The sequence below is a fragment of the Coregonus lavaretus genome (assembly GCF_964263955.1).
Source record: "Coregonus lavaretus genome assembly, chromosome: 3".
Lineage (NCBI taxonomy): Eukaryota > Metazoa > Chordata > Actinopteri > Salmoniformes > Salmonidae > Coregonus > Coregonus lavaretus.
In genome coordinates this window covers 27,920,121-27,934,527 of record NC_139990.1, presented here as the reverse complement: position 1 = coordinate 27,934,527, position 14,407 = coordinate 27,920,121, and the positions used below count along the sequence as shown (strand labels likewise).

The window sequence follows — 14,407 nt, the reverse complement described above, 5'->3', positions numbered from 1 at the left end:
GTTTGCTAAGAAGATATTTTTGTCCATTTGAACTGAAAACAATCACAGTAAGGTACATAATTGTTAGCCAGAAATGATTTGATATTGAGATAAAAACGGCTGCATTGGACCTTTAATCCTCAAAAAGGTGTCTGGTTTATCCTTTGTCAGCTGTTTTATTACGTAGTTCCGCCAATCTCCATGTCAACTGCATGCTGACTAAAGCTGTGGATAGGACTGCACTGACCCATTTCTTCTGTAATGAAGCAGCTTCCGGGCACAGAGCACCAGCAGTAAACATGGCGGAGGAGCTGTTGGAAGCGGTGGAGAGACTTCAGTCTCGGCTCTCCGAGAACCTAGAGCCTCGCAAGGTAATAATCGAAAGGGCCAGAATGGAACAGCAAGGTTGTAGCGGATGACTTGCGCCCTCTATAAATTTTCAAATATTGTCGCGTGGGAGGTAACAGTAGTTTCGCGAATGTAGCTAGCTAGTGCTTTTTCTAAGATCACGTCACGATATGTAGCTTAGCCTACTAACTGGGTTTCTTAACCAGAGTTCATGTTAAGTTTAACCTAGTCCTCGAGCTACCTGCCAATTCCGCAGACCTGTACTTTATGAAATGGAGCCTGTCACTGCTAATAAAGTGCCAATAATGTAGCCAGTTAGCTAGTGTTGAAACAACCACAACAAGCGAAAACGAAGCGAGGTCCTGGCTAGAAGGGATCCAGCTTTTGTCAAATTAACGTCAAGATTTCACTTTTCGTAGCAGGTTAGGAGAATGTACGCAGCAGGTTAGAATTAACGTAGCAGGTTAGGCGAATTAGGCTATGGCAAGGAAAATGGGTTAGCTTAAATGCAAAACATTTCAACTTTTGACGTTAATTTGACAAAAACTGCATCCCTTCTAGACATGACCCCACAGCGATTGTATAAACTCCACGATCGAGTGACCGCAACAGCAGCACGGGCCTAGTTGTTAGATTGTTGCACATTATTCAATGGATCAGTACAAGTTTAAGGGCAACAACAATACATTCGGTCATAGTGCCTTATTGTGATATCGGCCGTATCTTAATTGTGTCTCATTGAACATATAAATCCCTGCACACACTGCCATGTTGTGGTGGATGTTTGTCAGCTGATCAACTTTAGTAAACACAACCCCCTCTCCGGATATGTGTAGCTAGCCTACCCCCACAACCCCCTCACATAGTCCACGACAATGGACAAATCTTGATGACACCATGACGGTGTGCAATTTGGGCAAATTTGTGTAGTCAAATTCTGAATCAAGCACAGTCTGAAAGTACTACACAGTTTGACATAGCCTACAAAGTCAAATTACCAGTTGGCCTACACCTTTATACATATAGCGCACACTTTCACACAGTAGACTCATGTTTTCAATGCTTTGATTTTGTAAATATTGTTATCTCTTTATATTTCATTAATTCAATGATCAGCAGCCTTGAATTAACCTGAACGTTACCTTTAACAAGCTTTGTGTGCACTTTGCTAGTGTGCAGACTGTTCTGTTCTTCTCAGAATCAGGCTAGCTAGGTTGATCAGTACAGAGGATGTAGTGAGCGCTCTGTAATTCTTGTGTATTTGCACTATCTAGCTCCTGAAGACCCTCAAAAGGCTGGGGGAGCTGCCTATGACTGTGGATATCCTTGTGGTAAGATTTTGAAACAATGTACAGTGAGGGGAAAAAGTATTTGATCCCCTGCTGATTTTGTACGTTTGCCCACTGACAAAGACATGATCAGTCTATAATTTTAATGGTAGGTTAATTTGAACAGTGAGAGACAGAATAACAACAACAAAATCCAGAAAAACGCAGGTCAAAAATGTTATAAATTGATTTGCATTTTAATGAGGGAAATAAGTATTTGACCCCTCTGCAAAACATGACTTAGTCCTTGGTGGCAAAACCCTTGTTGGCAATCACAGAGGTCAGATGTTTCTTGTAGTTGGCCACCAGGTTTGCACACATCTCAGGAGGGATTTTGTCCCACTCCTCTTTGCAGATCTTCTCCAAGTCATTAAGGTTTCGAGGCTGACGTTTGGCAACTCAAACCTTCAGCTCCCTCCACAGATTTTCTATGGGATTAAGGTCTGGAGACTGGCTAGGCCACTCCAGGACCTTAATGTGCTTCTTCTTGAGCCACTCCTTTGTTGCCTTGGTCGTGTGTTTTGGGTTATTGCCATGCTGGAATACCCATCCACGACCCATTTTCAATGCCCTGGCTGAGGGAAGGAGGTTCTCACCCAAGATTTGACGGTACATGGCCCCGTCCATTGTCCCTTTGATGCTGTGAAGTTGTCCTGTCCCCTTAGCAGAAAAACACCCCCAAAGCATAATGTTTCCACCTCCATGTTTGACGGTGGGGATGGTGTTCTTGGGGTCATAGGGAGCATTCCTCCTCCTCCAAACACGGGGAGTTGAGTTGATGCCAAAGAGCTCGATTTGGTCTCATCTGACCACAACACTTTCACCCAGTTCTGCTCTGAATCATTCAGATGTTCATTGGCAAACTTCAGACGGGCCTGTATATGTGCTTTCTTGAGCAGGGGGATCTTGCGGGCGCTGCAGGATTTCAGTCCTTCATGGCGGAGTGTGTTACCCATTGTTTTCTTGGTGACTATGGTCCCAGCTGCCTTGAGATCATTGACAAGATCCTCCCGTGTAGTTCTGGGCTGATTCCTCACCGTTCTCATGATCATTGCACCTCCAAGAGGTGAGATCTTGCATGGAGCCCCAGGCCGAGGGAGATTGACAGTTCTTTTGTGTTTCTTCCATTTGCGAATAATCGCACCAACTGTTGTCACCTTCTCACCAAGCTACTTGGCGATGGTCTTGTAGCCCATTCCAGCCTTGTATAGGTCTACAATCTTGTCCCTGACATTCTTGGAGAGCTCTTTGGTCTTGGCCATGGTGGAGAGTTTGGAATCTGATTGATTGATTGCTTCTGTGGACAGGTGTCTTTTATACAGGTAACAAGCTGAGATTAGGAGCACTCCCTTTAAGAGTATGCTCCTAATCTCAGCTCGTTACCTGTTTAAAAGACACCTGGGAGCCAGAAATCTTTCTGATTGAGAGGGGTCAAATACTTATTTCCCTCATTAAAATGCAAATAAATTTATAACATTTTTGACCTGTGTTTTTCTGGATTTTGTTGTTGTTTTTCTGTCTCTCACTGTTCAAATAAACCTACCATTAAAATTAGACTGATCATTTCTTTGTCAGTGGGCAAACGTACAAAATCAGCAGGGGATCAAATACTTTTTTCCCTCACTGTATGCTCATGTCATGATTCTTCTTTCATAAATGCAAATGTGATAGTATCTCTGTAGTCTTCAAGACTGCACACATTGGTTGCATTGCACTATAGTTCCTCACAGTGTTCTTTTAGAAGAGGAATCCAAATACAGGCTCTGGTTTTGCAACATTCTCCTAGCCAGCTGCTTTATAGGAGTTGATGTGCTGTTCAATATTGTCAAGCAACCTTCAGAACATGCTCACTTCCTTTTATGATGGGCAATAATGCTAATGTGGCCTGTTTTTATGTGCATTACTAAGTGTACTGGCATGCTCACTTAACCATTAGAGCGCCTGAATCTATACAAACCATGTTGCTCTCCAAACATGACCCACACGACACCAGTGTCAAAACATAATGTACTGATAATGAGGACACCCGCCTACTATCTATGTCATGCTTATATTTTGTTCTCGCCGGTGCAGGAAACTGGAGTAGAAAAAACTGTGAATTCGTTCCGGAAACATGATCTTGCTGGAGATCTTGCGAAGAGCCTTGTGGCCAAGTGGAAGAAACTGGTTCCCACCCCGTCTGCTGAAAGGTACGCTATTACTGAGGGATTGGGGGACTTCTTCTGATTTGTCTTCTTCGTCTTTTTCTCAGCGTATTGTCATCTAAATTCTACTGAAGTGTAGCTTTGTTTTTCTTCTTCCTCACAGACCCGGTAACGCCAAGGACTTACGGACACATGCGCACCCTCGCAGATCCGAGGGAACGGACGTAAGCCACAAACGTGTCCGGGAACTATCCCCGGAGGAGCCTCATGTAGAGGAGGAGGAGGAGGAAAGAGGCTACCACACCAACTACTCCCCCTCCCCCCCTCAGCACCACTACAGCCCCCCACAGCTCGGCCACAGCGGCCAGCGAGGGGGATACCAGTCTGAGGGCTACGAGAGCCCCATGGAGGAAGAGCCAGAGCCCGCGCCCAGCCTCCCTCGCAAAGAGGTCCGACACGCCAAACCACACAAAGAGCCTGGCAGGGAGGATCGCGGTTCCCACGGCGACTGGGACGAGGATAGGCGGCGACGTCATGCCCAGGCGGGCGGTGGTGGTGGTAGCGGCGGCAGTGGCGAAGGGAAGAAGTGCAGCGCGGAGAGGGAACCGCATCACATTGGCAAGGCCTCCAAGCACAGTCGGCACTCCACCCCGCACGAGAGCAAGAAGGACAAGAGAGGGGGAAGTGATGGTGAGTGTGCTGCCGAGTGAGTTTGCTGAGAGAATTTCACTGTGACTTCTGTGTCATTGTGACATTTACAGAGAGGCTGGTTCTCAAATGACACCCTATTCCATAGATGCCTCTTTCAAGCTTTGAGTCACTGTTGGGCTGTTGGCTTGTTAATAGATGGTTTTCCAGTCATGTATTATATTTATTTAACCATGTCGGTTAAAACCAATCTGAGCTGGTCATGGGTGCACCTCAGCCACGCTCAAGGTCCTAAACGATATTATAACCGCGATCGATAATAGACAGTACTGTGCAGCCATCTTCATCGACCTGGCCAAGGCTTTTGACTCTGTCAACCACCGCATTCTTATTGGCAGACTAAATAGCCTTGGTTTCTCAAATGACTGCCTCGCCTGGTTCACCAACTACTTTTCAGATAGAGTTCAATGTGTCAAATCGGAGGGCCTGTTGTCTGGACCTAATTCTTGGGCCGACTCTTTTCTCCGTGTATATCAATGATTTCGCTCTTGCTGCTGGTGACTCTCAGATCCACCTCTACGCAGACAACACCATTTTGTATACATCTGGCCCTTCATTGGACACTGTGTTAACAAACCTCCAAACAAGCTTCAATGCCATACAACACTCCTTCCGTAGCCTCCAACTGCTCTTAAACACTAGTAAAACTAAATGCATGTTTTTCAATCGAACGCTGCTGGCACCCGCCCACCCGACTAGAATCACTACTCTCGACGGGTCTGACCTAGGGTATGTGGACAACTACAAATACCTAGGTGTCTGGTTAGACTGTAAACTCTCCTTCCAGACTCACATTAAGAATCTCCAATCCAAAGTTAAATCTAGAATCGGCTTCCTATTTCACAAAAAAGCCTCCATCACTCATGCTGCCAAACATGCCCTCGTAAAACTGACTATCCTACCGATCCTTGACTTCGGCGATGTCATTTACAAAATAGCCTCCAACACTCTACTCAGCATATTGGATCTAGTCTATCACAGTGCCATCCGTTTTGTCACCAAAGCCCCATATACTACCCACCACTGTGACCTGTACGCTCTTGTTGGCTGGTCCTCACTACATATTCGTCGCCAAACCTACTGGCTCCAGGCCATCTATAAATCACTGCTAGGCAAATCCCCGTCTTATCTTAGCTCATTGGTCAACATAGCAACACCCACCCGTAGTATGCGATCCAGCAGGTATATCTCACTGGTCATCCCCAAAGCCAACACCTCCTTTGGCCGCCATTCCTTCCAGTTTTCTGCTGCCAATGACTGGAACGAACTGCAAAAATCTCTGAAGCTGGAGACTCTTATCTCCCTTACTAACTTTTAGCATCAGTTATCAGAGCACCTTACCGATCACTGCACCTGTACACAGCCCATCTGAAATTAGCCCACCCAACTACCTCATCCCCATATTGTTATTTATTTTGCTCATTTGCACCCCAGTATATCTATTTGCACATCATCTCTTGCACATCTATCATTCCAGTGTTAATACTAATTGTAATTATTTTGCATTATGGCCTATTTATTGCCTTACCTCCATAACTTGCTACATTTGCACACACTGTATATATATTTTCTGTGGTATTTTTTACTTTGTTTTGTTTTACCCCATATGTAACCCTGTTGTTTTTATCGCACTGCTTTGCTTTATCTTGGCCAGGTCGCAGTTGTAAATGAGAACTTGTTCTCAACTGGCTTACCTGGTTAAATAAAGGTTAAATAAAAATGAGAACCATTTTCCCATTAACCTGATCCTGAAAGATGTGGGTTGTCTCTCACCCACTTCTCTCTTTAAAAAACGACATCCCATTAACATTATTCCCTCCTTGTTCTCCTTACTCTCTAGGGAGGTCACGTGAGCCGAGGGACTCCCCTGTATTAGTCCAGGCGCCTGAGGAGCAGGCGGAAGAGGCATTTGATACCCCCACCATGTCGTTTGAATCCTTCCTCACATATGACGCCCCTACGCCCACTAAGAAGAAGAAGAAGCCCGGCAGCAGCAGCAGTCGGCCCTCCTCCCACCACCACACACCTCCTCGTCCGCCTGTCCAGCCCTCGCCTGCTGCTCCTTCCTCCTCCAAGGAGTCCAAACCCAGCAAGGCCAACGGGAGCCGCAGCAAGAGGGCGGGTCCAGCCCCGACCTCGACAGCAACGACTCCGGTGCCTGAGAAACGCAGCAAGGTAAGAAGACCTTCACTGAACTTTTCCTCTCACAAGATGCGTATGTTCAATTGGAGAATGTTAAATTTGCTGTCATATTTTTGGGGGCTGTACAGTAAGTCCTTACGATATGCTTTTATTAACCAGTTACCCTGACCCTGATGTTCTCATATTATGAGAGTCCTTGTTCTCAGGTTCTTGACTGAACTTTCTCTTTAATGTACTCTTTCTTTTACCCCAGGTGGTCGAGGTTGTGTCCACACTTCCTGAAATCCCTCTGCCGGCCATCCAACCTTACTACAGACCTCTGCCTTCCATTGATCTCACACCATTGTCCCCTCAGCGGCGCAAAGGTACTTATTATTATTCCTTCACACTGTGAATGTCTGTGTGTGGGTATGTTCCAATATCCATACTTGTGTACAACTGAGAATGCATTGCCAATACATTGATTAATTCTATGTAGTATGCTAGCGTGGATATCGGAAGTACAGTTTGTATGTGTTGGACTTGTCTGGACTTGTAATTTGGGTACATTTGTATTAAGATATGCGTTACTCTCTAGGCCTAATACAGTTAGTTCTGATTGTCGGTAATTTCTCATGTTTAACTTTTGCCCTCTTTCCTGCAGGTCCTGTGTCAAATGACGCCGAGGAGGACACCGTCTTCACTGGGAGACGCTTTAACTCTAAAATGACAGTCTACTCAGGTTCAAAGACGTCCTACCTGCCCAAGATGATGAGTCTGTACGAGCAGTGCATCAGGGTGCTTCAAAACAACATTGACTGTGAGTGTTGTCTCCTAGTGACACTGTGAATGCCATGTAATGGCGCCGTTATCATAATGCTTAGGTTTTATTTCAATTTCTGTTATCACATATGTAGTTAATTTAGTCAAGTGTAAATTATATGTTAATGTAGTACACCTAACATCTCCCAAAAGAGAGAAGGCAAAGACATGGATCACTTAACCCATTTATAATGGGCAATTGTTCAAACACCACCAACTTAATTGTCGTGTGGATTCTTATGGCTGCTGGCCCACTTAGATCCACTTGCACACAGTCTTAAAATAATTTAACCAAAAATAAGAACAACACGTGACTTCCTCTTTAACATTACACCCGCATGGAACACTCCTCGAAGACTTATATTTGTCTAGGTCCAGGAAATGTATTCTAACCACAGCTCTGTCCATGCTTTGTCCACACTGTCATTCTTTATCTGAGAGATACTTAACACCCTGCTGATTGTGTGAGTCACTGTATAATGAGATGCTTACTGTATGTTTGTCCAGCAATTGATGAGGTGGGAGGCGTGCCATTTAAGATTCTGGAACCAGTACTAGAGCGATGCACCCCTGAACAACTTTACAGAATTGAGCAGTGCAATCAGGTAACACACACACACACACACACACACACAATCAAAGTAGCGTCTCACACATGAATGCACAAACCCTCACCCAGTACGAGATGGTCAGTGAGCATGTAGTACACAAGTTCTCATGCTCTGCCAAGTCATACTGTATACCAGGAAGACCCTAGGTGAAGTGTACAAACAAAAACTTGACTCCTAACTGTTATGCTTTGAACAATGAATTGTGTTTACTCTCGCTACTAAATTGTAGGATATATTTCATGTAGTTGATCATTTTAACCCTAATTCTTTCCTCTCAGTGTTTTATGGAGGACTCTGATGAGCTTTGGCAGCGCCACTGCCAGCGGGACTTCAAGCGTGAGACGCCCCAGGAGTACGAGTCGTGGCGGGAGATGTACCTGCGGAAGTACGACGAGCGGGAGGAGCGCCTGCGCAAGCTCACCCAGAACATCAGCTCGGCCCATGCCAACAAGCCCAAAGGTGCTTTCTCTATGTCCTATCTATGACCGGAATCCTACTAAACAGTAATTATTACTAGGAGTTATTGTTATCATCAATGAAAGTGTACAGAAGGTGTTTATTTTGAGTGGGCATGTGTTTATATGTTTGTGTATTTTCCTGGCAGGTCGAGAGGTTAAAATGGCATTTGTCAACTCCGTCGCCAAACCTCCGCGTGATGTCCGCCGGCGACAGGAGAAGTTTGGCACCACAAGCACCTCCACTGCCAGCTCCACCGTAGCTGCAGCTCCGATCAAGTATGTGGACACTAATGTGCATACCACAATCACTATCACACACTGCATAGTAGGGAACACTCTTCATGTTGGCACTTCCATGTTTATTTTTTCCTACTTACATATCCATATACGAAGACATGACTGGCTGAATGGTAACTTTATATGCTAACAAGTAATTCAGACTCTCAAACTTATTCTCAAAGGTCCACTACATCATATTTTAATCTACAAGTTGTGATTCCGTTATGATTCTATGTGAATTGTTGCAATGTCATCATGGGGAATTATAAAGGTTAACCAAGTTCACACAGAGGGGTTACGATTCCTAACGTGCATTTAATTAAAATGCCGTAACCCCCTGAAGGACACACAGCTTCAGGGATGCCAGAGTAGCCAGAGGACTGTATGTTAAACAGGAAGGGCAAGAGACCGAAGCCACAGATTTTCCAGTGTGTTCAATCCGACAGCAGGGTGAGGATGGAGGCTAGAAGAGAAGAGCGCATACAAACATTCCGGAATTTCCCCACCACCATCAAACACTTTGTTATATTGGCACTTACATTTTCATATACACAGAAATGCTTGGCTGATTGCTAACTTAAGAAAATATGCACTACATCATATTTGTGTCCCAAATTTGACCCAAATATGTCTTGTTTGAGGAATGAACAGTCATAAGATATTATAAAGGTTCAACACACTGGAGGATGAAATGGAAGAGAGACAGACATTCTGACGTTTTCTGGCCATTCCGAACTTGCAGCGAGACATTGTGAAAGCTAGACAGGAAAATAAAGCGTGACAGTTGTTCAATCTGAAGATATAGCAGCTAGGCTACATGAGTAAAGAAGAGCACATAGAAATGTTCTTGAAATGTTGATCGCATCACTTACTTGTTTTCCGAGTATTCCGAGATGGAGCTTATAATGCCCCCCCCCCCCCCCGGATTTGAAAACACACTATAATGAAAATCTACTGTTTTGTATTTTTCTGTACACTGATTGGATTGACCTTCCTGTTTTTTCTTTTCAGAATAAGGCCAGCCTTGTCGTATAGCTCTCACTCGGCTGAGCCCAGCTACTCCTCCTCTCATGACAGTCCCCCTGAGACCTCTTGCTCCTCAGGCCCCAGCGGTGGGGGTGGGCCCAGTGCCAGAGACAACAAACCACAGGTCAAAAGTGAGTATCGTGTGTAAGAAAATAGGTTAAGGTATTTATATTAGACTCAACATGCATGTAAAACAAAAGTACTTTCCTGATTTAAAACGTGTTGACTTTAATCTCTGAGAGGACATGTCTGCGTGGTTAACTTTTCTGCTGTTAAAATGTCACATCTGTTTGTCTTGCAGAAATCGCCCCCATGATGGCCAAAACTATCAAAGCTTTCAAGAACAGATTCTCCCGCCGATAGAGCTAGAGAGAGATAAATGTATGGAGTGATTGAGAGGAGAGGAAGAGATTGTAGGAGCTAAGATCTTTTTAATTCAATGAATTATGGGAGATCTACAAACGCCCACCAGACATGTGCACACAGGCACACACATATACAAACACACAGATTTTCTCCATTATTTTAGCGTTTCTTAAATACACACACAATTATGTCCTCCATTTTTAAATGTTCCCAGCTAGACCCTGGCAAACACACACATGCAGACAAAATAAAATGTCAAAGGCAAAACAAGTCATTTGTTACAACTTCATACACTCTGACACAGACAGAACTATGCTTTATTATGCTACGCATAAGTTAAGACATCAAATGACAATGCTGTTACAGGCAGCATGTTTTTAAATACAATTGAGTAGACACATAATATTCCAGTGCATCCACACCTTGTTTTCCTACTGTGTTCAGTGTTGAACCACATGTGCATCCCTACTTTTATCTGGTTCACTGTGATGAGTGAGGAATGAACTGAGTGCTGAAAGAGGAAAACACAAAAAGGGAGAAAGAGGAGAGAGCAAGTGGTAGGACCCTGCAGCTTCAATCTTATGTATTTATTTTCAACTCTGGGACCCCTGGCTCCCCCTGAACCTGGATCCAAATGGAAGTGGATCAAATAGTAATTTTAATAGATTTTAATAAATGTTATATGGACATTTTCAATAAAATTGACGTTTTGCCCTCAAATATGTTCATAGTCTATTTTCTTCAGTCTAATGTGTTGATGTTGAAATGAAAGAGAAAAACACTGCTCAAATCTAGCAATGGAACCTGGCCATAGTGCACTGAATACGTTGCTGTATGTAGTAGGGTACATTCTGTATGCCCTACACTATTGAGAACATAGAGAATACCTAATTGTTCAACTTTATATTGTAACATTGTATCACTCACTGTAATAATGACTACTGAAATAAATATGCAATGGATGTTGGGTGCAGAACAAATGTGAGTAACCTTCCACTAGACACGGATCTAAGATCAGTTATGGGTTTTACAGGTTCGTGTGCTTGGGTCGTGACAAACCCCGCCCATTTCTACAATTTCTAATCTTAAAATGTTATTTTTAAACCTAACCTTAACCACACTGCTAACCTTATTTTGTTGGTGTAAAATCTATTAACCAAATAGCTAGTGGAAACCGTGTGCTTGTTCATTGGTTTTGGCCAGGCCAATCAGAGAGCACGTTGATGTTCTGCATCTGTACGTCCATCTTGATTGGCTATTAACGTACATGTGATTTTGAAACGTTTCCTCTCCAGAATGTTGTGGAAAAGTGAAAACAGCCAGGTCAGTCTGAAACAAGTAACTTAGCTAGTCAGACAGCCTGTAGCTTGGACTTACTTTTCTCTAAAGTGCGATATTTAGCATTGCGATGTCTGGTCACGGCCATGGTCATGGTGGGCACAGCCATCGCTGCTGTGAAGACGAGCACGAGCCAGCGGAACGAGGCCTGGAGTATGCACTGTATCAGCGCATTGACATCGAGAAACTGCAATGTCTCAACGAAACAAGAGAAGGCGATGGGAAACTCGTGTTTAAACCATGGGATCAACGGACAGACAGGGAGAAGGTAATGTTATCGACTCCTTGAGTGTATAGTACGTCATCTGAATGTAAAAAATTTTGAGGGTGTAGAAGCCCTGAATTCTCGTCTGAAATTATTAAACTCAGTTGTGACAGCTGCCATTTTGGCTCTTCGGTATATCAAACATTGCAAAAATGTATCGCGTAATTGGAAAGACAAATTGGTATGGAGCGATACTGCACTTGTCAGTAAAGGCCAGACTGGATGATATGGTACACATTTCCTTGTAATAATAAAAACCCATGTTGACTTGTTTTGTAGACTAAACGAAATATGTACACAGGTGGTGGAACATTTAGTGTCAGTGAACCTATCCTTAGAGCTGATCTGGACGACCTCTTCCATTAGTGAAAGCCAATTTCTCATAACTGTTATGTGATCAACTTTTTCTCTACCATGAATTCTCTTGAAACGGTCTCTATCCTCTGTAGTTTGTTGAGAGTGATGCTGATGAAGAGCTCCTGTTCAACATCCCGTAAGAAAATCCCACCCTTTAACCCCCTTTTCACCCTTTCTTATCCTGTAATTTTAACTTCAGACTTGTTTCATCATATTGTGTTTATGCATTCTTTCACAAATCATATTTTTCTCAGGTTCACCGGAAGTGTCAAGCTGAAAGGGATAATCATAGCCGGTGAAGACGATGAATCGCATCCTGCTGAAATGAGACTGTGAGTGAGTACTGTTTCTGCCTTTCAGAAACACCTTGGGTCCTGACTGTGGGATTGCATTGCGCCAGTGTAGCATGTATCAACTCGCTCTGAGATTTGATATGATGCTTATTACTCACAACTCAACCAGGGGTGTATTCATTAGTGCAAAACGGGTCACAACGGAAAATGTCTTGCAACAAGTTTCTATTGGACAGATTCAGGTAGGTCCCTCTCCGTTTTGTTCCGTTTGCTTCGGTTTGCTTTCGTTTGGTTCATGGTGAATAGACCCCCAGCTCTGATCCAACTGTGCAAACTGAAAGAGCAAGTAGCTAACTTATTGCTCTGTGAGTGACATTTGACTCACACTTCACACAGTGAGACAAGACAGCTAGTGACAATTAGCTAGTTCCTGCTACATCAGCATGGAACTGGATCTATTTATTGTCAGCATGTGTGGTTTTGAGAACTAACTGTTTGTCACTGTGTGGTGTTGCATTGTCCGTGTAGGTACAAGAACATACCCCACATGTCCTTTGATGACACAGGCAGAGAACCTGAGCAAGCCTTCCGTCTCAATAGAGATCCACTGGCTCAGCTGGAATACCCAACTAAGTAAGAGCAACAGAACTCTCTCTCTCACACACACACACACACACTAAAAGTAGTATTGTTTTCCCAGAAAACAGTGGGGTTTGTGGTCACTGCTCACCCATAGACTATTTCAGAGACAAGAAAACAAAACACTTGAAAAAAAATACAATTTCGGTGAAATATGCCTAAGTACCCACCTAACCTAAAACCCACTAAACTAATCAACCCTAAATTACCATTCTTTCCAGGATTGCCCGTTTCTCCAACGTTAATCACTTGTCCATTCACATATCACGGAACTTTGGGACAGAGTCCACACGGGTCTACTACATTGGGCTGAGAGGGGAGTACTCCCAGGTGAGAACAAATGAGACCCACCTCAGTACATTTTCTGAGGCTGAATTTTTTTCTTTGTTTCTTATCGCTCTATTGATTTGCAGAATTATGTTTCACTTATGTATCAGGCTTTACTTTGACTGTTCTGTCTTGTCCATTTGTTAAATGGCAAAACACCTCACCTCAGTCTCATCTGTTTTGCTTTCTTCCTCCCAGGCTCACAGACATGAAGTAACCATCTGCAACTACGAGGCGTCCGCTAACCCTGCAGACCATAAAGTCGACAGCATCATCCCACAAACAAATTTCATCTCCTGAGAAAAAGGAGGGGTGGGACAGATATGGGTCAAAAGGAAGTGGTGATGGATACTCAGTTGTTACACTTATTGTACCACAAAGAGTGGAGGCTGAAAGAAGTGAGTAAGTTTTCATTTAGTAAATGAATACATTTAATATCACTCACTGGTAACCCTGTGAAAAAGCATCAAAGTGCTTTTATCTCAAATATAGCTGGACACTGTGCCACCTAGTGGTTTGTTGTAATATTACAACTTGTCTCAGCAAAACTGGAATGACTCCAATATCACCTGCAGTGGGAGATCACTCACATTCTTTCTCATCCAAGCTCTGAATGCATAGCAATAATGTGACGATGTAGACATTTTGACACAACAAAAGTAGATCAGCATAATGTTTTCATTTGAATGGATTAGATTTGTGTTGCTTACTATACCACACTGCTTCCTTTGACACCCACGAAACACAAAAGCTGTTTAACTTATGATTTCATTGCATTATTAATGAGGCGATCGGTCTGTGGCAGCCAGTGGCTGAATGTGATTGCTTTGTTGGAGTTGGGAATTTGAGGAAAATGCTGTATGCCTAGTCTGAGAAATAGAAAATGCCCTATGCTGTTGTGTGTGTGATGTAATTATTTGAAGAATAAAGATATGTTACATAAGATAATAATTGTATTTTTATTTTATTGAAATGTAGATTTTGAATTGATAAAAAGC

At 43.4% G+C, this 14,407-nt stretch overlaps 2 protein-coding genes across 2 annotated transcripts; both read left to right on the top strand.

Annotated features, from left to right (window-relative positions):
- The first annotated feature begins 224 nt into the window (after positions 1-224).
- Positions 225-11,157, top strand: LOC311115574 (elongin-A-like). Its single transcript, XM_084157320.1, has 12 exons — positions 225-350; positions 1,602-1,658; positions 3,729-3,844; positions 3,963-4,489; positions 6,348-6,682; positions 6,903-7,014; positions 7,293-7,448; positions 7,958-8,055; positions 8,340-8,520; positions 8,666-8,795; positions 9,810-9,955; positions 10,126-11,157. Exons 1-12 carry the CDS (start codon positions 279-281, stop codon positions 10,185-10,187), a joined length of 1,992 nt encoding a protein of 663 aa, XP_084013446.1. The 5' UTR covers positions 225-278; the 3' UTR covers positions 10,188-11,157.
- A 302-nt stretch (positions 11,158-11,459) lies between these two features.
- LOC311112683 (PITH domain-containing protein 1-like) lies at positions 11,460-14,355 on the top strand. The gene is made up of 6 exons (XM_084155816.1): positions 11,460-11,796; positions 12,243-12,286; positions 12,405-12,482; positions 12,972-13,076; positions 13,304-13,412; positions 13,608-14,355. Exons 1-6 carry the CDS (start codon positions 11,599-11,601, stop codon positions 13,707-13,709), a joined length of 636 nt encoding a protein of 211 aa, XP_084011942.1. The 5' UTR covers positions 11,460-11,598; the 3' UTR covers positions 13,710-14,355.
- The last annotated feature ends 52 nt before the right edge of the window (positions 14,356-14,407 follow it).